The 27,802-nt window shown below is 29.5% G+C and overlaps 1 protein-coding gene across 2 annotated transcripts; it reads left to right on the top strand.

The window, feature by feature from the left end:
* Positions 1 to 177: 177 nt before the first annotated feature.
* On the top strand, positions 178 to 27,586 carry LOC136985746 (3-hydroxyisobutyrate dehydrogenase, mitochondrial). Of its 2 annotated transcripts, none has more exons than XM_067283095.1 (6): positions 178 to 260; positions 2,763 to 3,033; positions 12,156 to 12,277; positions 13,280 to 13,490; positions 20,389 to 20,545; positions 27,298 to 27,586. In XM_067283095.1, the coding sequence occupies exons 1-6, from the start codon at positions 254 to 256 to the stop codon at positions 27,448 to 27,450; spliced, it is 921 nt and encodes a 306-aa protein (XP_067139196.1). In that variant the 5' UTR covers positions 178 to 253; the 3' UTR covers positions 27,451 to 27,586. The 2 variants fall into 2 exon arrangements, with proteins under 2 accessions (XP_067139196.1, XP_067139195.1); XM_067283094.1 differs by lacking the exon at positions 178 to 260 and adding an exon at positions 409 to 549.
* The last annotated feature ends 216 nt before the right edge of the window (positions 27,587 to 27,802 follow it).

Below are 27,802 nucleotides of genomic sequence, written 5' to 3'. Positions count from 1 at the left end.
TAATTGTTGGTGGATAGTAATTATGCTTTATATTGCTATTCTTCAGGGGATATATCCTAAAATCTAAGGAATTCGGATAAGGTTCTGTATACCTAACTAGCTCGTTGAGAAGATAAATTTCTAAACAGAAAATATTCTATAAATGTTTAATAATACATATGGAATATGGAAGACACAATCAAATTAGAGCTTTCCCGGGAAATTCCTCTCATCAGATGAATATTCTGTTAAGATTTGAATCGCTCTCTTTGACATGAAACGTAAATATGATTTAAAAATTCTACAATATTTTTGAATTTATCAAATAGATGTTAAAATTAATTACTTTTTCAAGGAAAAAAATAATAATTATTTACAAAAATTGTTATTTATTTTATTGTGAAATGCCAAATTAAGCAATATTTGGCGGCAATATATACACGCCAGTTGCGAGTTCATCGTCGATTGCCATGGCTTCTGTGTTCAGTAGGTTTCACTCGATTTCTAGTCTATTAATTAAAAAGGGAGATGGACATTTTAAAAAGTACTTAACTCCAAATTGTATATCGGGTAAGATATGTATATTTTTTTTAAATTTTATCCTGCATAATAATAATATACCTGCAGTTAGATCTGGCATTTACGCATCTTGTATATTTCAGCCATGCTGAAATATACAAGATGCGTGTCTCGTGTAATGCATCTTGTATATTTCAGCATGGCTGAAATATACAAGATGCATTACACGAGACACGCTTCTTATAGTCATAGCCTACCAGTTGAGTTATATATATATATATATAAAAAAAAAATAGTTTTAAAATCTATAAAATTACAAGCGTTATATTTATCAATAGAACAATACCTTGTTTTTTGCAGTGTAATTAAATTTTGCATGAATTAAGGAGTAAGATGTGTATATAACTATTATATATTATATATAAATGCAAATTTACATTAAACTGAATTATACTAGACGTAAATATGTTTGGTTTAATGCGGGTTAATGTAAAACCACAATACAAAGTTCAAAAACATTTATCTATAGTCTGCTAAATTTATAGATAAAATAGTTATTTAGAGTTCATGGTAACTTTATTGATTAAAAATTAAATAAAAATTGTGAAATTCTTTACAATTTTTCTTCTAATTTTCAACTTGAATAAGAGTAAAGGAAAATAATAGTTATGGTGAATTTTTAACTTTTATGAAATTATACTGAAACATGATTTCATTTGAGATAATGGTATAGATGTATATTTACTATAAGAATCTACAGTAAAAAGATATTAATACAAAAAATTTTTTGTCTTCACAATCTGTCATTTTACAATCACCATTGACAAACCAAAAAAATAAGAAATACAGTGTGTGATCAGTTAACGAACAAATCGGATAACAAACACTTTTGCAAAAGATTTTTATGATCGGACAACGAACACATGTTTGGATAACGAACACTTCACTGAACAAACATAAAAAGAAGTGACAGAAATAGCGAATACTGATTGATTTTCTCTTGTCTCTGGGTAACAATTCAAAACTTTTCGGATTGTTACCCGAAACTTTTCGGTCATGAGAGATGTCGACATCGATGCTCAATCCGATATATACTGATCGGATAGTATTCCTTGAACTTTGAAATACTCCCTTGTAATTCCAGCCTTTTATTTTTCTCACAGAAACAATTCTTTTAGAGTATTTGCGAGACTGTTGGGCGGGCACTCGTTAAGTTTTGCATCGGTTTTTATTTTTGAAAGGTGAGAGTATAATAGCAAAGGTAGAGAGTGGGCAGAAGATGTCTGATGTTGCTGGGCAGTATGGCTTGAACAAATCTATAATAGGGCACATTTCAATTTTATTTAAGAAAGATACAGTATAATCAAGAAGACTCAAGCAGCTAAAGGAGTAACAAAAATCACATCTAAGAAATAAAGAACATTGAAGAGCTCATAATGGAACTTTAAACGGATCTGAAGACAGAAGAACGCCAAGAAACTCGGCGAGATATGTTTTCTTCTGAAAAAGAGGATTAATGCCAATATCTGCTATTAATTAAAGATCTTTTGAAGAAGTGGGGGATGTCAGATCAACATTCTTAAAATGGCATACAAACCAGATTGAGGTTAATAGGCTTGGGGATCTCTACAATTACAATGCTATTAATTACTTCTGAAAATCCTGAAGAAAAGAGAAAAGCAATCGACATTAGACAGATTCTTTAACCCCCACAAACAAAAAAACATGACTAATAAAAATGCAAGACTGTGTATATATGTATTTTTATTATTACATAAATAAACGTAGTAAGAAAGTATATATTTTTTTCTTTTTTGGGGTCTCCAGAACAAATTAATCAAATTCCCATACAATCCTGCAGTAAATTGATAATCGGTTAATGAACAATTCGGATAGCGAACAAAGTCTTGGAGCGGATTATGTTCGTTAACCGATCACCCACTGTATATTTATTTTTAATGGTAAAAATTCATGTTACAATCAATTTCAAAACTTTCATTTTATAATATCTTCTTTAAATGTTGATTTAAAAATTTAATAATTTCATAAATAAATAGCAATTATTAATCTAACAAAACAGTATGTTATTTGAAATATTTAATTTAAACATTAAATGTATAGATTCAAATAGAATATTTGAATTATGTCATTTAGTAAAAAGTCATTAGAATATGAAATATCTTTAAAGTGTTATCAAAAATATGAGATTTATTAATATATAACTGATTGTTAACTGTTCAATAATAATAATTTTCTTTTTCTAGTTTTATCGTATAGAAATGTATCGAAAGTGCCAGTTGGATTTATTGGACTTGGACAAATGGGGAGTCACATGGCTCGGAATCTCATCGAAAAGGGCCATTCTTTAGTAGTGTATGATGTTTATCCCGAGGCAATGACAAAATTAGCGGATCATGGTGCTATTATTGCCCAACACCCAGCAGAAGTATCGGAAAAATGTGATCGAATAATATCTATGCTACCATCTAGTCCACACGTACAAGAAGTTTATATGGGAGAAAATGGAATTTTGCAGTAGGAAATTAAATTATCAATTGCTTTCTAATATAAATTATAAAGCATTTTATTTACATTTGTTATAATTTATTATAAAATTTATTTTATATATTATAACAACAATTATAACAAATGTAAATAAAATGTTTTTATAACAGATTAATTATACAAATTTAAATATTTGAATAATAAGGGCTCAGTATTTATCATATAGAATGATTATCGTACAAATGATTATATAAATATTATATAATCATTTGTAATTATAATGTTTTAAAATTTGAAAACTTACTGATTCAATACAAAATGATTCATATATGAAACTACTTTTGTGTAATTTACTTTTATTAGCCTATTGATTACAATAATTGTTAATATAATCTATATTAATCAAATTTGTTCTGTGTTAATGCAAATTGAATATTGAACAAAAGAATGAAAAATATTCCTGACTCCAAAAAAAATTTCACTTCTGAGTCAACTTTGACTCACAATATTTCCCATTGCTGTAAGTTTAGGCACTACCTGATTTGTGAATAATCACTATAACTAATGCGCATGACTGAACTTTCACTATTGTTGGTAACATGGACAACAGCTGAACGATTGCTGGATTGCTAGATAATGCAAAAATTTGGAAATTGGACTACTTTTCAAGTGGTCCAAATGATAACTATTTTGGGCTCCTCAATTTTTTTGACAGTTTAATTATCTGAATTTAATGAAACTAATGATAGGTAAAAGCTTATTATTTACTAACAATAAGTAAGCATGCTACTATATTTCAGTTCTTTAATTTTTCCAATTGTATTTACTTTATTAAATGATTAAAGGTATTTAGCACATAATAAAAACCTACAACAAATGATCTATAGGAATGTATCAATTTTGTAAATTGACACAGCAAAATAACTAATGAAAAACAGGAATGAAAAGTAATTTAACATATTTTATAATTAATTCTTGTAAATTATCAAATTTTGTAAAAATATAAACAAACTGAAAGCTTAAATCAAATCACCTTAATTGGCCATCAGTTTTTCAGTTTCCAAATGCAAAGCTATTGGAGTATTTGAACATGTGAAAGCTGAAAAAAGGAATAATTTATTTTATCCTGTAACATTCTCAGCTATTATACTTTAAATTAAGATTTGTATTATTTTAAATAAGGAATCTGTATCAAATGCTAATAAATATGTATTTAATTACATGGGATCAGTGACTACCAGGAAATAAATTTTTAAATTTGACTCATGATTCTTTGTACTTCATTCACATTTTTATGATATACGAGTCAAAATGGCTCAGAATATTTTAGATTTAATATGAATCCCGTATCAGTTTAATTTTTTTATTGATGATATAATTTTATTCGATAACAAAATAGAAAATGACTTTATCATGAAATGAATAATTTTTATTAAATTGCAATAAACTGTTACTGTCTATTATTAGCATTATAAGAATCAGCAACTAATTATTTACTTATTTTTTATTCTATTTTAATTTTATTTAAATCTACAGTTTTTATTTAAATTTGGATATTTTAAGATCAGATAAGTTGGATAATTCAGTTTATATTAAGGGTTAATGTTACCTATGGTAGCGAACATGGCAGCTCATCTCTGAAACAGTGGGGATGCACGTTCTAACCTAACCTAACCTATTCTAATAATTTGGTTGGCAATAATTATGGTAATTTATTAGAATAGGTTAGGTTAGAACATGTGTACCCACTGTTTTAGAGACGAGCCACCATGTTCGCTACCATAGGTAACATTAACCATATTAAGGAATAGAAAATATCATATAATTTTATAGTACTTGATTTCTTCTTGTTCTTTTTTATGTTCCTTAGAATTAAGCACAAAATTGCTATAGATTTTCTAAAGAATAATTCTATATTTTAATATTTTAAAAAGAGTAGAGTTGCATGTAAAAAATTTTCTACATCAATATGTTCATTAATTATCTTGTTTTGTTAAAATTTTGTAGAAAATATTTCAATACTTTGATATAGGATGTTAAATTTACATAACTAAAATAAAACACTTAATAGGTATGATCTCCACAGAACAAATTTGGCATCATATCAGGTTGCTTGTATTTAAATTATCTATGAATACAGAAGTGTAAACTTATGTACTGTTTTTAAAATTTATTTATTATGTTTTGGAAATATTTGTTTATAGTTTAATAGACTTTAATTAGCATTAATATAAATAAAAAAATTATTGTAAAATTTATATATTTACATTCATATTACTTTAAATAAATATTACATTAAATTGAATATTGTTTCATTTTTGTCATATGTGTAAAAGAAATACATGATTTCAGTTTAAAACTATCCATTTAATGTGATTTAATTGTTTACTTTAAAACTGAACTAGTATTTTAAATTATTTAATTCAATACTATTAATTTTAATATTTTATGTTCATTTACAATTTATATATAAAGATGCTTACACATTAGGTGAGCTGAATTTGAAATGTAATTCTCATAGCATGCTCACAGCAAAATCTGCATTTCAAGCATGCTGTGAACTTCATGTGAACTGCTGGTAAACTGAGAAAGACATGAGCAAATGACATAGTGATCTTATTTTAGTTTAGTGTTTTTGAGAATGCATTTCACTGTGGTTTCCTTCCATGCATTTTCTTTCTAGTTTTTGTTGAAATAATTTAAATCTTTAAGATCACTATAATTTTTATAAAGATTCTTCAGACAAGTTTTTATGCTCGTGAGGAATTTGTTCTGCTACAAACAACAATTCAATTGGAACCGTAAATCCCTCAGTGTTTGTAGAGAAAATCACCAGCCAGTGGATTGTGATGAACACTCGCTGCATCATATGTAGTGCACTTGCAAGCCTGTCCCAACTACACAAATGTTACATTTCATGTTACAGTACAGGTTCCACTCACCCAATGTATATGCACCTTAAGAATATAAAAAGTAATTAACAATAGGATGTGATTTTTATGTTGTTCTTATTGCAGTAATTTAAATTTATTTTTTATTATACTTTTACTTATTAGAAATGATAACAAGTGGAATTTATTTTAACTCAGTTTTTTATAAATCATTTTTTCAATTTCATATGTAAGGTCGCCGACTACCAGGGGAAAACCGTTAATCACGCGTCAGGAAAACCTAGGGTCGAAATCGTATGTGGGTGGCGGCGGTAGGAGACAAAGATGACAAGTGTCTTACACAAAACCGTTTATTCTAACTACTAAGTTAACTTACATATAATTGCAGTACAACACGATCTAGATCGTTAGCGTAGCGTAGTTGAGGTAACATTGGGAACGTTCCAGGGCTTCCTCGGTCAATTCTGGAGAGACAGTCTCTGGGCGCTGATGGACGATGAGGTATGGTCCAGTTGCAGATGAGAGGGAATCTTGTTTCGTTTCCCCGTGATCTCCAGAATCTATTCCCAGGAGTGTGACTGGAGACTTAAAGTTCATCATATGAATGAGAGATTGCATGACCTTAAGCATAAAAATGTTAGAGCGGATGCTCGAGAGTCACATTCTAAATGTGCTGGTGACTATCTTCCCCGTAAGAAATCGAGGGACTGCCGAGGAACCCGAACTGGATAGCGAGGACTGAAAGGGCCCCTGTTCGGCATCAGATGAGGTTCCCCTCCTCAGTCTTATAACGATACATATATGCATACATATTCGGGAGAGATCGCGTATGAAAATCGCTCTTCCGTAGAAAAAGAGGGGACCAGCTAGCATATTAAAGCTAAATGCGCTTTCATCATTTAACCATTTTTTCCTTTTATATTTAACAGAAAAGACAATCATGACGAATACAGCCTGGAATGCAGACGAAGGCAGTGCCGAGGGAGCAACGGGCCACTCGGTATGGCCAGAGGACGAATTTACAGTGAACCCCGACACCATGAGAGGCTCCCTTCGGCGGGCAACTCAAAACCCCCGACTGGGAAATCCAGAAATAATTCTCTTGCCGCAACGGGCCGAGATAGATCCCGACCTGTGGAGGGAAGTCGAAAAGGCGGTGTCTGCTGCCATAAGCAAGGCAAATTGCATCCCAAAGAGCCCGATTGCCGCAGATGAGAATCCACGACGCCTTTCCCCCTTGGCCCCAACAGGGGGTGGGAAGAGGCCAAGCGATCTTGGAGCAAATGAGAAATATCATCCAGTGTCAAGATCGGGAAAGACAGGCCTTATGAGAAAAGGAAGAAATATTCCTGGCGGCGGGGAGAGCCAGAAGTTGGTGTCCCCAACGATAAAAACAAAAATAAATCAAAGAAGAGAAGGAGGAAGAATACGGAAACTCCATCGCAATGATGGACGCTCCCTGTTCAAGGCCTTTGTATCTCTATAATACTTGTTATACCCCTTCGCTTTATAATCATCAATATTAATCATAATGTACCAAATATAGTAGATGTAGCAATTTGAATTTTTCATATGTATAACCCATATTAAACTTTTTATATTAATTAGTTTGTTTGACGGTCAATGCGATAGCTGATCGGTTGCGAACCAAAGCGGAAGCCCAGCGCAGTTCGACCAGGGAGACAGAAAATGGGATTGCTGATTCTGCAAGCGCAGAGATCAGACTGGCAACCCGAGTCGCCAGGTAAAATGTCGCTAACCTCGGAGCGACATTTTAAAATGGTGGGGAGCCGTGTAGGGATCGCAAAAACGCGTAAAAATGGTGAATAATTATAAAGTTCCGAAGTCGGGAAGTTTGGAGAGTCAAATTGTGTCAGGAACATGTGTTGGTGATGTAAACCAGACACGAAAGAAACTCTCCCAAAACTTATCCTAAAACAAACGCGACATGATAATGAACGATCGAGGGGATGTCAACCGAGAGAGAAGGAGCTTTGTTTAGGTGCTCGTGTACGAGTGACAGAAACGGGAAACAAAGGGGGGTAAATGGCCACCGAAGCATCTGACGGACTGCGGAAGGTCAAAAACGTCAAAGAGAGGGCCATAACGGCGGAATATACGAGCAAGAACTTCAAAGACTCCGTCAACACCTCTCGGAACTCTCCCGACCCAGATCGGTCTCCGGTTTCGCATAGAAACAAAAGAAATGACCAATTGGGGTAAGGGAGAGGAGGAATATAACCAATCAAAAGGGTGAGATTCAAAAGGGAAAAGATTATAAAACTCCTGAGTCGCGAGGTCAGGGGAGTCGATTCTCCTTCGGTCTTTCGGAAAAGAAGTGCGGCGGTTCTTCTGCAGAGGGTGCATCTCCAGTTGAGTCTACCCAGGTCAAGACGATCCGGAGATCACAGGGAAACGAAACAAGATTTCCTCTCATCTGCAACTGGACCATACCTCATCGTCCATCAGCGCCCAGAGACTGTCTCTCCAGAATTGACCGAGGAAGCCCTGGAACGTTCCCAATGTTACCTCAACTACGCTACGCTAACGATCTAGATCGTGTTGTACTGCAATTATATGTAAGTTAACTTAGTAGTTAGAATAAACGGTTTTGTGTAAGACACTTGTCATCTTTGTCTCCTACCGCCGCCACCCACATACGATTTCGACCCTAGGTTTTCCTGACACGTGATTAACGGTTTTCCCCTGGTAGTCGGTGACCTTACACATATGATTTATGTTTTTTGTTATAATACATATACATTTTATTTTTTATTAATTTTTCCTATATATCAATTATAGTACTTTATGAGTAAAATAAGTAAAAATTATATATACAGTCAAACCTGTTTTTATGCGCTCCTTTTATGTGCGATTTTTATTTGTGCGATTTTTTTAATGCGAATTTTTAATTTGTGCGGTATAGTTGGCGACTAGTCTCGTGCGATTCGTCATGTCTCACGTTGACTTATTATAGCTAAATAAACTTATTATAGCATAAATGCACTTATTATAGTAATATTATTGCATGAATATGCGAAAAATGAAATAATTTACTTTTTAAGTCAACAAAACACCACCTGGACAAAAATATGTAAAACAGACGATAGACCAGACGATGCAGTCAAGTGCTGACATCTGTTGTCAATAAATTCTATTTCGTACGGTTTTGAGTTATTTTCTATGTGAGACTTTTTTTATGCGGTCCCTGTTGACCGCATAAAAAAATTATTTTTTTAATTGTGTTGCGAAAACTATTATTTACAGCCATTCGTGAAGTTTCGTGAGATTTTTTTTAATGCGTTTTTTTTAATGCGGTCCCTATCCCCCGCATAAAAACAGGTTTGACTGTATATTATATATATATATGCTTATACACACAGTATTTTTATGGCATAAAAGATGCATGGACATATGAGACAAATCCCCATTTCAGCATATAGTGTTTAGAAAAAAAATATTTTGTGAATTTAAGCCATCTTGCATAATAAGATAACTGTGGCAAGGTATGACATAAACAGATAGTAACACTTGTTGAGTGTTGACAGTGTTGAGAAAAGGTTTCTACTTAACTTAGAAGAGTTGGATGCAAATGCCAAATGATTGATTAATAATTGTCTCACTATGCTTACAATAATTTTGTTTTAAATAATTAAAATTAGTAATAATAATATGTTTAATTAAATAACATTTTTTCCAAATGTTAGGTATATAAGGATTACACTTTAGGCTACTGAAAGCTGTTTAGAGAATTTATTAGCCTATATAAGATTGCATTTTCACATATAAGATGCAGGGCAATTTTCTTTCTGGTGAAAAAAGTGCTGTACAATACATTAAATAAAAAAAGATTATATAGACAAATTTTGATATATATTTTTGATTACATATATAATATATATTTTTTTTAAATTCGAATATAATAATCCAGAAATTTTCAATGGCAAATTTTAGAGCTGTTTAACATTTGTTACAATATCTTTTTAGTTATGTTTTACGTATACAATTAATTTAAAATTTCAGTACATAATAACTTATATTTTATTTAGATATTAATAATTAATAACAACAATTGGATTTTAGATATTGTACTTGGATCCAACAGACTGTTAAGTTAAAAACTCAACTTGTAAGGTAGTTTATGTATGTACTGTGGATGTCACTCCAACAATTGTTCTAATTCAAGCGAAAAATCACACAAAAGGCATTAAGGAGTGTTTTAAGGAACTTTTTATTTTCCAGCAGGCAAGCGCTTTCAACGTAGTTATGAACGTCGTCCTCAGGCAGTTATAAAAACAAACCTCACTTGAATTAAAAACTTGGAAGTTCTTAAAATGCTTAGAATCATTATTGTAAAACACAAATTTTGAATTTGAAATGAAAAATATTTTAATATTTCTTTGTTGATGTATCACTTTTACTTTTGATATAGAAACTTTTTATGGGATAAAATTAAAAATTAATTTTTAATGACCATTTGAAAACTTAAATTGAAAATTTTGTTTTATACTGTTTGGAATAATTTTCAAAATTAATATCTAATCTTATTTGTAATTTATTTATTTGAAATTCTACTTTAAAAGAAGGTATATTGTAAAATTAATTCATTGTTTACTGATGATTCTTAATTTCTTAAAGCTAGGATTACCTTGAAGTTGAATGGTACCAACTCCTGACCACAAAATGTCATAGTTGGCCTTAAACTTTTCATGCAAACTTCTTATTAATTATATATAGGTTTATTTCTCTTCATGTTTTCTCCTTGCATATTGCCTATTCCCACAAACACCTTAAAGAGGGCATTGAGTTCTATATGATAAATAGTATTTTATTAAAAATTGCACATAGTAACTTGTGGCCTTCTTTTGTTAGTCTAATGTTTATAGACATAAAAACAAGTTTTGTATCAAATTATTTTATTTGAGCATTTTCTCATATTTATCAATGTAGGTTTTTATCTGTTTGGTGAAATAAAATTTCCCAACTTTGTTCATTTTGCATCTCAAAGATTCATGCTTATTTACAATTTTCTCCCATCTCTTCAATACAATTAAAGTTCTAAGCACAAAAACTGGAGAATTTATAATTATTCTCACAGTACTTAATTTACCCCAATTCATTTATGGGGATAGTTGCATATATATATGTGATTACTATGAGGGTATAGTAATACCATATTTATAATCTACTAGCTGACCCGGCCACACGTTGTTGTGGCTCAAAATGTATCTATTATAAATGTATAACACTTCCCCCGTGGGAGGAATTTCAAAAAATCCCTTCTTAGTGTACATTCTCTTGACGTACCCTATTAAAACGCAATCAAAAACGCATCTAAAATAGTATAAATAGAAGCCGAGTTCTTCACAGTAAGCCTTAATCCTGTCTCTCTCCCTGCTGGGGAATATCGAAAAATCCCTTTTTAGTATATATTCTGTTGACGTAACCTATTAAAACACAAAAAACCGCATCTAAGATAGTATAATAGAAGCCAAGTTCTTCACAGTAAGCCTTAATCCTGTCCATCTCCCCCCAGTGCGGGGGATTTCGACATGTATATTATATAAAACACGTGCATATTTGAATGCAACGTTGTGTCAAAATTTCAAAGGAATCGGTAGGAACAAACGAACGTTATATTTTATTTATATAGATAGATAGAAAATGATCTGCTTTAGTCCATTCTTACAGAAAAGCATAATGCCTCACAGAAAAGCAAACTTAGGTCATCAGAGTTAGTGCCATCTGTTGGACATAAAAGCCTTAATCCATATATAAAGATATTTTTGGAAGGGGGGAATGGTGGTCTTCACATATGCCACAAACCTTCGTGGGAGTGTATTAAACAACTTGCCAAAGTTTCATGGCAATTGGATAAATGGTGTAGTAATGCATGAAGGACAAACACACACACTGACAGACAGCAGACATACATTCGTTTTTATATATACAGATTTTTCTAGATTTAATAAATCTGTCATTTACCATTAATCAATTTCTTAGAAATTATCAGTTCCAAAACATGATTTAAATAAAATTAATAATATTTTAGTTTAAAATTTTATTCTTTAGTCATGAAAACCACCATTTATAAATCTCTTCTCTATAAATTGTGAAAATTTATAAAATTCTTTTCATTTATATGAAAATAATTTCCAACTCTAAGAATTTTTTAAAAAATAAAAAACTTATATGTACTTATTGTCTTTTTAGTTTTATTTGCATAATATTAATCTAATAATATGAAATTTTGTTTCTTAGACAGGTTAAGCCAGGAACTTTGCTTATAGACAGTAGTACAATTGACCCTGCTGTATCTCAAGAAATTGGAAATTTAGTAGAAAATAAAAGTGCTGTGTTTTTAGATGCTCCAGTATCAGGAGGTAATGTTTTTTAAATTACAGTAGAGCGTCGATAAGTGGAACCAATTGGGGACTGGGGTCCTTCCAGTTAATGATTTGTTCCAGTTTCCGACTTTGTACGAAAAAATACATTAACCTGTCCGATGTTCAAATTTTTCTCTGTTGCGTATCACTTTCTGTTGAATTTTTCTCCGTTGCGTGTCGCTTCGTGTTGAATTTTCGTCGATTTTAAGCCTAACGAAAATTTTTATAATAATCATCGAGGCTATCGTATCATTAAAAATTATTTCTGCATTTTGTACAAACAAAATAAATATATTAAAGAATATAAAAAACATGAAAATTATACTTTAGAAGTAAATTTAGTATCAAAAACATTTGATTCAGCACGACACAGTCCAACTGAAAATCGTTCCACTTTCCGACCATTCCACTTACCGACGTTCCACTTATCGACGCTCTACTGTATTAAAATTTTCTATACAAAATAAGTTAATTAAATGAATTCTTCATTGTAAAAATATCCAGCTTCTGTGATAAAATGAATGATTTTATGCATATTATTTAAATAAAATTTGGAATTATCAGTCAGTTGATTAAGCATAAACTTTACAAGTTATTGCATAGATTATTTTATTAATAGAATGTGAATTTTTTATTTGAATTCGAATGATAGAATGCCATTATTGGTTTTTTTAAAGTATTTATAGGAAGTCTAATGCTTTGTGGTGTTTTTAATATTTAAATTTTTTTATTCTGCATAATTACGTTAAAGAATCTGAAGATGGTCTTTTAAAAAAGCTCCAAATTACTCATTAAATTAAAAATTGGCACTGGTTAATTAAAGTTTCTGTTGTTTAAAATAAAGTAATAATGTACAGCCAAATTATAGACATAAAAACACAATAATATAAAGTGGAGTACACAATATAGCAGAAAAGCAAAATATTTGTGTTGATAAATTGAGTAAGAAATTGACTTATATGTATATTCAAATTCAAATTCTTTGTTTGTTATTTTTAGGAATAATTGCAGCTAAAGATGGTACATTAACATTTATGGTAGGAGGTAAAAAAACTGAATATCAAGCTGCAAAAGAATTATTGTTATGTATGGGAAAAAATGTTATACATTGTGGTGGTATTGGAACAGGTCAAGCAGCTAAGATTTGTAACAATATGGCCTTAGCAATATCTATGATTGGTACAGCAGAGTCAATGAATTTAGGAATAAGGTAATTGGTTTTTATTTTATTATTATAATATGAAAAATTAAAATATGTATACTCATGTATGAATGAAATAAAAAATAGTTTTTATACATTCTAAAATTATTTTATTAATTTAATAAACATTAACGTAAAAAAATTATTATAAAGTTAATTCAGAATGCAAACAGTTTCCTGTTTACATTCAATTAGCATATCATCCAAACTTGTGATCAATGTAATATATTATTATTTGAATTGTGATAATTAATATACATTAATATTTTTAAATAATGAAACACCATAATATAAAATCTTTAAAATTGCACACCTAATTATATAAAATGCAGGTTTGACACACTTACACAATGCAAATATTTGTGTCTTATTCATTATTAATTTGCACATTATATTTTAATATGTCTTTATATTTATTTAGTTATCTAAATGTCTATTTACTGATGTCTGGTGACTTTTAATCTAATAATCTTTTGTATTGAAAAAAATAAATTAACTAATTGACTAGTAAAAGAAATGCAGTTAAGAATTTCCTATGGGTAGACAATCTTTTAATACTAGTATAAGAATATTTTAAATTTATAGGTGAATTTGCAATCATTGTCTTTTTGGCAAATTTATAGGTGAATTTGCAATCATTGACTATTGGATCACATAAAACATTCTTAATCATACCTATATCATACCAATATATGGCTAGTAGATACTTTGGCAGTTAGCTGTCCATGCAGTGCAAAAAACCAAAATCAGACATTAGTTTGCAATTTTTTAATGAAAATGTATGTAACTTTCAAAAACATGAAAATTATTACTGCATAAAGAATAACAGTAAAAATAATTTATTATTATTAGAAACCCATTTTTTAAAAATTTAATTATTTAATAAATTGAAAACTTTATACTTAGAATATCCGATATAAATGATTCAACCAAAAATTGTTTTATGTGAATAATTTTATTCTGTAGAAGCTCATTTCTATTCTGCTTAAATTTTTTTAATATTCTTTTTACAATGTGTTTTGTAAAAATTATATGCTGTTAGGTTTTACAGAAACATCCTCCCTTTTATAAAGTGCATAGTCATTCAAACAAAATACATTTCAAAGTAATATATAACCTCAGAATATGAAATAAACTTATTTTGAAAAGTAATAATTATATCTTTAGAAATATAAAATGAAAAACAATCATAAAGTTATTCTCAATCACTCTTCTGCCTCATTTGTTATAGTAATTAAAATATAAAATATTTTTGATAATCTCGAAGGTAGTGCAAATGTGATTTCTATTAAAACCAAGTACTTTTGTTAAGTGTTATTTTTAATATCTTCAGGAGAAAAACAAAATAATATTTGGATACAGAAAAACCTACTTTATTTATTTTTGGTGTATATATACATTGAATTATTGTTTTTTCTCATTTTAAATGAAAAGAATAAAATAGCTAAAACAGATGCTTTAAATAATCATTTATTTTAGCTTCTGATTAAATACTAATATATACTTTAACATATACTGATTTATATTATATTTTAAATGTTTCAGATTAAACAACAAAAGTAATTACTTTGCTAATGTAAAAAATAAAGCATTGATAACAAATATTAATGTTTAATCAGTACTTTATAATTTTTATATTTCTTAATTTAATTTTTTTCTGGATAGCAAAAGCAATTACAGTAGAGCATCGTTTATCCGAAAGCCGATCAACCGAAAGCTTTCCAGTCGGACTGTGTCATGCTAAATTGAACGTTTTTGATACTAGATTAACTTCTAAAGTATAATTTTTTTGTTTTTATATTTTTCAATATATTTATTTTGTTTGTACAAAATAAAGAAATAATTTTTAACGATACAATAGCCACGATTATTATTATAAAAATTTTCGTTCGGCTTAAAATCAACGAAAATTCAACGCGAAGCGACACGCAACAGAGAAAAATTTCAACATCGGATAGGTTAATATATTTTTTCGTACATAATTGGTTATCCGAAAAATAAGTTATCCGAACAACCCCAGTCCCCAATTGATTCAGATAAACGATGCTCTACTGTACTTTTGTTGATGATAGATATGTGAGGAAGTTTTAAATAAATGTCTTTTAAATGAAAACAAATTTAACTAATTAAATTTCTTCGTTAAGTGATAACACAGACTTTCTCATTTTGATAATTCTGAATATTTTAATACTTGTGCAACCTTGATATTTAAAAGCTTTATATCTATATATATCTAACTCATTGAAGCGTAGAAACTTTGAAAATGTTTACTGGTAGTTTATAATCAGTCTTCAGACCTTTACATCATAAAACCTCATCCTATTTTGTCATTTGGTTGTTCAAAATAGAATATGATTCAGATATAACTTCATTCCATTTTGAATAGCCAAAGTGACAAAATGAAATTTGACATAATGGTCTGTTCTATAATCTATGACATAATGATGGAGAAGCAGTTTCTAACATGTTTATCAGTAGTTCTTAATTGACCTCTACATGGTAAGTTAGATATATTATTAGCTTTTAAATATAAATATGGGGTCAATATATATATCAGCCTTTAATTTTGATATATTAACTAAATTCCTGTAGCTAATTATAAATTTATTCACAAAGCAGAAAATTTCTATTATCTATTAAGAATTTGATTATTGTGTGAGATATCCTAATTAATAACTGATTTAATATGGTAGTGAAAATAATTTTATTGATAATTAATGTGTAAACCCTTTTTGATTTATGTATTTTTATATATATTATAATTTTATAAGAATAAAACTTTATCTTTAAGAATACTTTTGATTTTTCTAAAAGTTATGATTATTTATAGATATTTCAAAATCATGTTATAATATTAGAAATGTGATGATAAATTTTTAAAACCATATTAAAAATATTTAAAAAGCTTTTTACATTCAGGGTTTGGATTAAGTGCTATTTTGATGTGTGTCTATGTTGATGGACTGAAGGTTATAAGAAAACATTTAAAATCTAACAATAAAATTTTTCTATTAATAGTTACTTTAATTTTGTAAAATAAGCATGTTAGTATTGATAATAATATGGGGCCTGAAATTCATGAAGTTATTGCTAAATAAGAAATATTTTGAATATTTCAAAAAAGTTTCTACTACTACTAGAGCTTTGTTAACACAATGTTACCATATTTATTGAAAATGACAATGACATTTTCAATTTTTTCCATTCATTTTTCATTTGAGAATTTTAAATTATTTATTAATATTTTTGTATTTTTTAATTAAAATAACATATATTGAATGTTTTAAAACAGAATGTTGATTTTGGTATCAAGAATATTTTAATTAATATATTAGGTAACCAAAAAAGTTCTGTCATTTTTTGTGAAACTACAAAGTTTAAAGAATGTTACATGCAATACACAATAGATGGCACTAAAATTCCAGCAATATGTTAATCAAGATTTAATGCTGACTCATCTTATATAAAGAGAAGTGGAAAGGTTATCTCTTAATATTATAAAAATTGACCTGAAGATGAATACTCCAAACTCTACTAATTTGTGCTTGTATGTTGTATGAGTTTAAACTTACATTGGAACAAATGCTGTGCAAACGGCTCAAAAAATATGCCAGGCTTTCGGACAAGGTTCTGTCAGCACTCACACCACCCAAAGGTGGTTTAGAAAATTTTCTTCCAGCAATGAGTCACTTAAAGATGCGCCACGAGAAGGGCGGCCAAATGTCATTAATGATGATGAATTACAGGCTGCAATCGAAGAAGATTCAACTCAAACTTGTCAGATGTTAGCACAAAGGTTCTCTGTAAGTGATGATGCAGGTTTTTGTTAGCAAACCTGCATTCCCTTTACAACAAAATAGCTCTAAGGAAGGACACCAAATTGGCTTACTCAAGAACGCAAACTATTTACTCGCTTCTGAGAAATGCGAAAGATACATCGGATAATTTAAGAGCAACAGGGGTGTACAGTATCCCAATAAGAGATCACAGGTTCCAAAGAGATCTTGTCTACATTGGATCCACCTAGAGGTCTGTTCAAAAAAGGATTACTGAACATAAATATGACATTGCCAAAAAAAGACACTCCACCACACTGTCAACGTATGCCATAGACCCCAATGTAAGAGCAGACTTAAATAACACCAGTCTCATTAAAAAATTGTTCAAAATGGACTACATCAGGGCCTTGAAAACCCTGGGGAATTGTATTAATTTCAAAGATAGTAATGTAATATCTTATGCGTAGCGCTATACTTGTGATGAGCATCCAAATTGGTAGTTATGTATTATTCCTTGGAAGATAGACCACATCATTATTATGAAAGGCTTCCGTCTATAAATTATATCAAGAAATTTTTGACTGTTACTACATACTGGAGAACATTAATTTTTGTATTTAAAAAACGTTCTATATTCTTTACATTCCATTTTTGCAAACGGCAAAGAACCTGATGAAGATCTTGGTTGAAGATTGAAAACGTTAGTTCAGTGACTATCTTCGTTTGTACCGGGAATCTAAAGGTTATAGAAGATATATTTACACATTTTTCCATTTGTCAGTCCAGCTCATTACTGATTTTGCTATTCTATTTTGCTTGAGATCACTTGTAAGCTAAGGTTTTGCCTTCAGTTAACATGGACAACATTATCATTATTTTTTGAAAATATTAGCTGCTGTTGAATGAGACATTTTTGATGACAAATTAGCAGCAATGGCATATGTAGACATTCCTTGTGAGGTGGCAAGATGGAAAACTCTTCTTTTCTTTCTTTCACTTGAAGAGCTTGTTTCTGACCAGATTATTTATTTATCCCATATTAATCACCTTTGTAAATAACATTGTGAATTGTTTCAATAAATCTTTTTCAGAAGTGTTGAAATCTGTCTAAGATTTTTCTCACTTCTTTTTCACTCAATTCTTTTCCTTGTGGCATTTTGTAAAAACTTCAGTCAGAATGATACAATTATTATAATTACAGCAGATTTGGTTGCAGTTTTTACATTAATTCATCACTCAGAAATTTGAATATTTTTATTTTTGAATATGATATATTTGTGAGTAATTACTTTAACAATTAATAAGCTCATTATTATAAGTGGTATAAACATTTGTGTGAAGTTTATACATATATTTGAAATTTGTATATATAGTATTTCTTTATAGACCTTATAGTAATTTATTGTATTAGTAATTTAATAACCATTAATATATAAAATTCATGTATTAATATTTAAGAACTATTGTGGTAAAGAGATTGAATTTGCAGAACATCTCTAGATTTTAGAAGAAAATGCTCTTCAATTCTTTTAATAAAGTTCTAAAAGGGCTAGCATACATAATAAAAGTTATTGAAATCTTTGATAAAGCAGAAATTCATTTAATCAAGTTTATCTATATTCTTTGTTATTTTTGTGTGAAATCAAATTTGCTTAACTGATGGAAATTTAACAAATAAACCAAACTGTGATTTCTTGAAGAAAGTTCTTAAATTTGCTGCTAGATATTTATTTGCAATAAATTAACCAACAAAAATAAAATAAATAAAGCTATTTGCTTTTTCCAATTACTAATCCATTGAATTATTTTGTAAATTTTTGTTTAAATCTTTTTGTTTCAAAATCAATACTTTGTTGTAAAACATTCAAAACATATATGTATCCAAAGTTCTGTATTTTTAACTTTGACTAAATTTTTGTCATAGAACAAAGATATCCCATTTAGAGATCAAAGACATCACTGAATAAAATGTTTGAACTATCTGGATTAAATACTTTTTTTAAACACAGTTTCAAGTAGTATAATCAATTTTCTTACTGTTGTTATAGATTTCTAATTCTTTACTAATTTTAAGTAATATAATAATTAAACATTTTACTAATAAGTACAGTTTGAATAGTTTAAAAGAATTATGAAAACAAAATGTTTATTATATCAAATAAAAATAAAAAGTTTTTTTAAAATAAAATTAAAAGTTCTGTTTAAATATAAATTGATATTGTACATAATACCAATGTTGCTGGATTTTTTTTGGTATTTTATGTTTGATGTATCTAAACATCCAGCTCATGTAATTTAGTTCACCTGTGAACTAAATAAAAACCATTATTGCTGATCTGTAAGACTAAATATCTGCATCCATATTTTCCAGTATAATAATTCCTGTTAATATATAAAAAAGTACTAGTATACAAAATAAATTTTAAATTACGATAGAAAGGACACAAAGGCATAATAATTAATCCAGCTACACGTGTTTATTTAATATACATAATAATTCCAAAGTTTTTATAAAACACCTTGAACTAGCATATACAATATTAAAGAATTTATTTAGTAAAGAAATAATAAAATGATCAGTTAACAAGATCTTTTGAAAGAGAGCAGAGAATCATTTTCAAATTACAATGAAAATAATAAAAGTATTTCTCCCTTTACTACAAATAAATTTATTTTTAATGCAGAATAGAGAAATAAGATTCTTGCTCTGTAGAAGTTAACTTTTTGTATATAATTTAAATTCAATATTTTGTTTCTACAATTAGTATATTTACTATACATCCACCAAAGCCGAATTATCGGGCTTTGGTGGATGTATAGCTTTGTAACGGGTTAGTTGTTATTTATTTATAGTATATTTACCATATAATGTGCTAATGTCACTATCAGTGATCGTATTTTCTTTTATATAAAAATTAAGCCGTTAATGCTATGAGAATTTAACAAGCAAATGAATTTTCATCTATGATTCTTATATATTACCATCTTTCATTTTTCAAAATGTAATATATTAAACTTCTTTCAAATATAACATTTTGAATTCAGCTAATCAATAATATTTTAAAATAAAAAAAAAATTCAAATAAATAAAAATATTCCATTTTAATTTATATATAATTTTATTTTAGGCTTGGATTGGAAGCAAAGCTTTTAGCACAAATAATTAATTCTAGTTCTGGTAGATGTTGGTCTAGTGAAGTATATAACCCTGTTCCTGGGGTAATAGAAACAGTTCCGTCTAGTAATAATTATGAAGGAGGCTTTAGTACATCGCTTATGACAAAGGTAAGCAAATTTTTAAAAAAATTTAGAAACAAAACGAAATTTATATAATGTATACAACTTTCTGCGTAATAAACTTAATGTTGTTTAATGTTTTATGTTTCAAGTAATAATTATTAATATTTTGTTTATAAATTAATATTAAACATTGATAATATTGTGTATCAGAGAATGTGTCAAATAGACGATACACCTTGATTTATGTTAAATCTTGCAGATTTATAGAATAAATGAAACAGAAATAAAATGGTAATACAGTAGAGTCCCACAAACTCCATTTAATGTAGACTGAGAAGGTGACAGGTTATTGAAAATGAGTTTTATGAGTAGCAATGATGCTAGTCTAAATAGCTGAATTTTCATAAAGATGATATACGTTCAAATTCATATACATATTAACTATATACCAATAATGACTGTTTATACTTGTAATTAAATTTTAATTAAAAACTATTGGCTCTTCAGTGGCTGTATTTGAGTTGATGACATTTGCATCATGGCATTTTGCAGTGCACTGTGGGAAAAGGGTTATATTTTTTGTTAACACCAGGAATTGATACTATTGTTGAGTGTTGCCAGTGAAGAATGATTAACTTAACAGTAGGATCAAACAAATAAGTTGAGGTAAAAATTTGATTGTGTATTTCTTTTTTTTTTTTTTTTTTTTTGGAACACAATGAATTTTATGGAATGTTGCATTGTTGAGAGTCAAGTTTTTGGGATCAACTTTAAAAATTATCAATTACAGTAATTATTGGGCACATTGCCTGGTAAAATGGCTTTAATACAGCTAGACAAACAAGTCAATGACATAGCTTGTTTTATTCGAAATCGACTATATATGAAAAGAATATTCATCACAAATAGTATTGTTAGATGGTTATACAGCATGCATATATATATATATATATGCTTGATTTACACAATATCTAAATGTCTTAAAAATTTTAGAAAAAAACTGTTATGGAATATTGTAAAAAATCTATAGATAGAATGTGCAACAAGATGTGTAACAGGATTGCCTGTTGTAATTGTAAATTCTCTGCTAACATTGTGTAGCATAATTTGAAAATCTGGTGCAGACTCTTTAAAAGTACAGGAGGTGCTTTATTTATGAAGGTCTTCTTTATAGTTATATGCTTATAATTAAGAGTTCATCTTGTTTTTAGCAAACAAACTGTTTGTTTTATTGGTTTCAGGACTAGGTGTCTACAAGTGCTACCATCATTAGTGAGATTTTATTCCACATTTTTCTATTAATTAGTAAAGGCATACATTAAGGTAGAACATTTATCTCCCTATATTTTGGCTGTGTACCATAAAAACTGCAAAATTTGGCATTTACAATTACTCACACTGAAAAAAAGAAGGGATAATTACAAATAGTACTTACAAGAGGTGGATGGAAAGTAGATGGGCAAAAGTAATTCCAGGCCTATTGCATAATTTGGAAATGCACATGCTATTGAAGATGGTTGATTCATGCTGTGACATGCTTTGTCACATAAAGAATAAAAGTTCTGTGTTGCCAATGAAACCACATGGGAAAAAGATATGAGAATGAACTCCTAACCATCATATAGTATCATTACTATAAAAATATATCAGGATGTAGTAAGAAGAAAACTGTTGTCCATTTTATAGAACAAAGTATGAGAAAAAGCATTTTGTACACCATTTTGCAAAAGTAATAAGAAAAGAGACAGTACAATTACAGTCCACTTCCTTGTTGCCCCATCTCTCAGTCCACTCTGAAAGTTGTGAATCAAGTCAGAAAATTGTATCAACAGGCCCCAACAACTTCCATCAGAAATGCATTGTCAAAATTGTTGTTGCCAAAGACAATTTTACATGATATCAAAGTCAAGAAATTGGGAATCAAGGGATATAAGAAGCAAACTGCACTGAAGTATATAAAGGACCATGTGGAAAGTACAAAAAGAGGTTGCAGAAAAGCTTATGAAAAAAATCTGAGGAAGCATCTCATTATTGATGACAAGACATTGCCCATTTGACCCTGGAAACATCCAAGGAAAGCAATATTACTATGCTATGAATCCTTAGGATATTGCCTATGAGGAAAAAGTCCACTCTAAGGAAAAATTCTACAAGAAATACCTTATTTGGAAGGCCATGGATGCCTCTCAGAACATTTCAGTTTTGTTTGTGAAGGTTTACCTAGAGGAATGTCTGAAAAAATGACTACTTCCCTTCTTTGATAAGCACTATTCCAGGAGTGATGTCATTTTCTGCGAGATTTAGCTGTGTTGCATTACACAAAAATTTTAACTGCTTTTTTAGACAAAAAGGCATTGAATACATATCCAAACAGCATGTGGCATTGAGCACTTTTTGGCAAAATGCAAAAAGGAGTATTGCACACAAAAAGTCCAAACCAAAAATGTCTGGTCCTTCCTCCAGATTTGAGGATTTATCAGCTGAAAAGTTGTGTCCACCTATGGAAAATCTCTCATGGACCATGCTTACAAAAATATTTGTTCAATTGCATATCGTGCATCAGCAAATAACTATTACTACTACTTCACAATAGTTGTTATTAGATGAAGAACAGTTGTAAGAATTGTTCTGTTACATAAGCATTAAAGTATGATTGCAGAACTTAGTCCATTTACTTTCCATTCACCTCTTAATATATAATATTGTCAGATTTGTATTTGAGTCAAGGCTATGAGCTATTAACTACCAGGTTGTTCAATAAGTTTTGTCGTTCGATAAGAGATGGCGCTATTAGGTTTGTCGTTTTATTTCTCTAAAAATAGTACTACTTTTTTATAAGTACATGTGAAGTTTTATGTAGATCTGTCAACTCATTTGTATATTTGCAGCTGTTCAAAGTTGACGTGTCAGTGTATTTTTTTACAATGGAAAAAATTGAATATCGTGCAGTGATAAAATTCTTATTTTTGGAAGGGGGTAGCACCAAAACAAATTCATGAACGATTGGTAAAAGTGTATAAGGGCTCTTCACCTTCAATTAGAACAGTAGAAAGATGGGTTGCTGAATTTAAATGTGGTCGTACAAGTCTTGAAGACGATCCACGTGAAGGATGTCCAAAAAGTGCATCAACACCAGAAATCGTAGCAAAAATACAGCATATGGTTTTGGAAGATCGTCGATTAACCGAGAGAGATTTAGTAGAAGCCCTAGGAATCTCATTAGGCAGTGTGAGCAATATTTTGGCTGATGTTTTGGGTTACAGAAAGCTGTGTGCACAATGGATGCTGCATTCGCTAACTATGGAGTAAAAACACATTCAAATGCAACTTTCTCAGCAACATTTGGAGCATTTTAGAAGAAATAAAAAGGATTTTGTGCATCGTTTCATTACTATGGATGAGACTTGGGTCTACCATCATGATCCTGAATCAAAACAAGAGGCTAAGGAGTGGTGTGAACCTGGTACTTCGGCTCCGAAGCGAGTTAGGGTTCAGAAATCGGCCAAGAAGGTGTTAGCATCAGTTTTTTGGGATGCAAAAGGAATTTTGTTTGTGGATTGTCTCCAAACTGGTAAAACAATAAACTCAGACTATTATTGTAATCTTTTGGACTAGCTGGATGTAAAAATTTGTGAGAAAAGACCTGGTTTACAGAAGAAAAAATCATTTTTCATCAAGATAACGCACCCTCTCACACAGCTCAAAAAACCATCGCAAAAATCAGTGAATTAAAATACGAATTGTTGCAACATCCTCCCTATTCACCAGATTTAGCTCCCTCTGACTTCTGGCTGTTCTCACATCTCAAAAAATTCATTCGTGGGAAACGATTTTCATCGAACGAAGAGATAATAGCAGCGTGGAAACGTATTTCGACAGTCTTCCGGATTCTCACTTCAGGGATGGAATCCATAAATTAGAAGATTACTGGAACAAATGTATTGAAGTTCAGGGAGATTATATTGAATAACAAAATGTATTTCAAACCATAAAATTGTGTTTTTTTTATCGAACAACAAAACTTGTTGAACAACCTGGTATTTAACTATTAGCACTTAATACAGGCTTTTATTTATTTCAAAATGTCTCAAATACACAAAAAGAAGGAATCACTTATAAATTTAGTATTGTCTTTCTAGTTAAAATAAAAAAATAGCTGATTGGATTTTATATTTTGTTCTTTGTTATTTTATCTAGTTAGGTATGAAAGTACAGGTTGATTATAAAGTAACTTGACCAACTAAAAGTGATCTCAGGAGCATGGAAAGCAAGGAATCTGTTGAATCTTTTGCATGATAAGTACAGAGTGACATGCATTCAAGATACACCAAAATTGGGGTAGAACAAGTATCATGGTTATAGTTAATGTAACTGTATATCAAAAGTTTCCAATACAAACACTGGGAATTCACGATGTCATGAGATTCTGTCTGATAGAAAACAGCATAATATATTGAAACATTGTGTGTAGAATGAAAAACAACAGAGATTAGTGTTTGAACAATGGGAAACAAACAAGCTAATACCTGCAACAGAAGACTGTAAATGCATAACCAAAACAGAAAAGGGAGAATGCACACTTTATCTGAATTCTGTTTGACAGATGCTTTTATACTCTGCAGCTGATGTCACAGCAAGCTTCAGCTATGGTGCTGCTGCATCATCTGTGAACCTGTATAAGTCTTCTGTCATGGATATTTGCTTGCTGATATTTTTCATTCTACTCACACACACATCATCTGCTGTTTTCCATCATGCAGAATCTTGTGACATCATGAATTCTTGGTGTTTGCATTGGAAATTTTCAATAATGGTTACCTTAACTATAATTATGATACCCGTTCTACCCTAATTTTTGTGTATTGTGAGCACATGTAACCTTGTATTTATTCTGCAAAAGTTTTTCTGGAGTGTGGAAAGTGAAGAATCTATTGATTGCTGCTAGTTGGACACTTGACCAACTAGCAGCAATCTCTGACCACCCTGTATATGTGAAAATACAATTAGGATTGTTAAACAATGGCACTATAATTATACTTTCACATGTACTTTTGATTATTTGAGAGTTAGATTCTAGTCAACAAGTCTTTTGAACCTAGAAATATGGAAAGAAAACAAAACACTAAAAAAATAGCATGTTGGATTTTAACTAGAAAGAAAAGATTAAATTTATAACTGCTACAAAATAAAAGAAATTAAATTTAATTAAATAAAATAGTTTTTGCCAAGTTCTTTTTATACACTTAAAAAGTTAAACAAAGGGGGAATTAAACCTGTCAGAAACGGCAAGTATTACTGACCACAAAATGTCACAGTTGGCCTTAAACTTTTCAGTCAAACTTGAAAAGAAGTACACCTGTATAATAAGTTCTCTCCTTGTATATTGTCTATTCACACAAACAGCTTTAGCTGCTTATAGAGTACTGAGATGTTCATAATAAATAGCATTTTATTAAAAAGTGCACTTAGCAACTTGTGGACTTCCTTGTTAATGTAATTTTTACCAGCGAAAAGTTTTGAATCAAATTATTTTATTTATGTATATTCTGATATATACTGTACATCAATGCATGTTTCTTATGTGCTTTTCATCTCTTGGTGAAATAAAATCGTCCTATTTTGTTCATTTTGCATCTCAAAAAGATTCATGTTCATTTACAATTACTCTGCACATAACTTAATTTACCCCACTTAGATGGAGTAGATGCAAATTGGATTTTTAGAATTTTTTTATTATCATCTATACTAACACAGCTGATGGGGTAATTGCAGATGTATATGATTAATATTAGTATGATAACAAAGCTATTAAAAAAGAAATAACCAGCTGTGTTTCTTAAGTTGCAAAACATTGTAGTGGGAGATCAATACTTACATTTACAATTACCTCACTCAAACCCTAGAAACTTTAAAACTTCAAGAACATGGCATTAAGATGCAGTAATGATTTAAATCAGTATTAGCTTTCTATTATAATATTTTTTACCTTTTATCCATTTTTGAAAAAATCCATTCATTATTGTTTTAATAATAATTTTTTAATAATCTTTTCAATAACAATTTTTTCTTAGAAGCTTTGAAATACAGAAACAATTTTTTTATTGGACTAAATCCATAATCAGAATTTTTACTCTGTTGTTATCAAATATTTTTGCATTTTCATAAAATATTTACATTTTTAATCTTTCCAGTACAGTTTTATTGTCACTTTATGTGGTTCGTATAATTTATGAAATGATACTTTTGTTTTGCTACCTTCAATCACTTTAGGCCTTATAAACCAAAGCTGTCTATCAAAGCCATTTTTTTTCATTTACATATATATTTGCAAGATTTAATGTCAATTCAGTATATCTATTGATATCATTCTCTATTCACAGAAATATTAATTATAAAGCTGCAATTTAAATTGATAAAAGATCAACAATGAAAGTTTGAATAATAATTACCAACTATTTACTATATACTATGTAATATTGACTTTTAATGCAGGAATTACAAACAGTTTTGTATATGCATTCCAAAATACTGTGTATTTCTTAAGTCAGCAAATGTATGCACACATAACATTACATGCATACAAGAATATACATAGCGTGCAAAATAAAAATATGTCAAAAATTTGAATATAATAAATTTATAATAAAATATTTTAACAGATAAATGATAGTAAAAATAGTAATTTATATTTTAAAATTCTGTTTTCTGTATATGTAAAAAACTTTAAAAAAATTAATAAATGCAAAGACTTTTTGAGAATAAATATTAATAATATTTACATTGATTAATTTTAATAGGATTTGGGCTTAGCACAGTCAGCTTCAACTAGGACTATAACACCGACACCATTGGGCTCACTGGCTCATCAGATATTTAGATTAATGATCAATAATGGCTATGGTTCAAAAGACTTTTCTTCAGTATTTAAATTTTTGCAGGAAGGAAACTAAATGTAAAATAATTATTTAAAATTTGTTTTAATATGGAAAAAAGTTTTTTAAATCTAAATACATTCTCATTCACAGTATGCTTTGTAGATCTATAAAATGAATTCTGACGACGATAAACTTTTTGATTTTTACTTAATTGATATAAACAAATGTTTTGCACAGAATAATTGATACTAGAAAATATTTTTATATAGCATTATATTAGATTTGTGAATTAAATATGGTTATATTAACACAGATTTGTAAAAACAATATGATTTATATTAATACTTAATATGTAGTTATTCACTGAGATAAGTCTTCCACAAGTAATAATTTCTGATTGTTTAATGACCAATCATTATTTTATTTA

The sequence above is a fragment of the Centruroides vittatus genome, unplaced genomic scaffold (assembly GCF_030686945.1).
Source record: "Centruroides vittatus isolate TY-2023 unplaced genomic scaffold, ASM3068694v2 contig_976, whole genome shotgun sequence".
In the NCBI taxonomy this organism is placed as follows: Eukaryota; Metazoa; Arthropoda; class Arachnida; order Scorpiones; family Buthidae; genus Centruroides; species Centruroides vittatus.
This window is presented reverse-complemented; position numbering and strand designations above follow the sequence as displayed.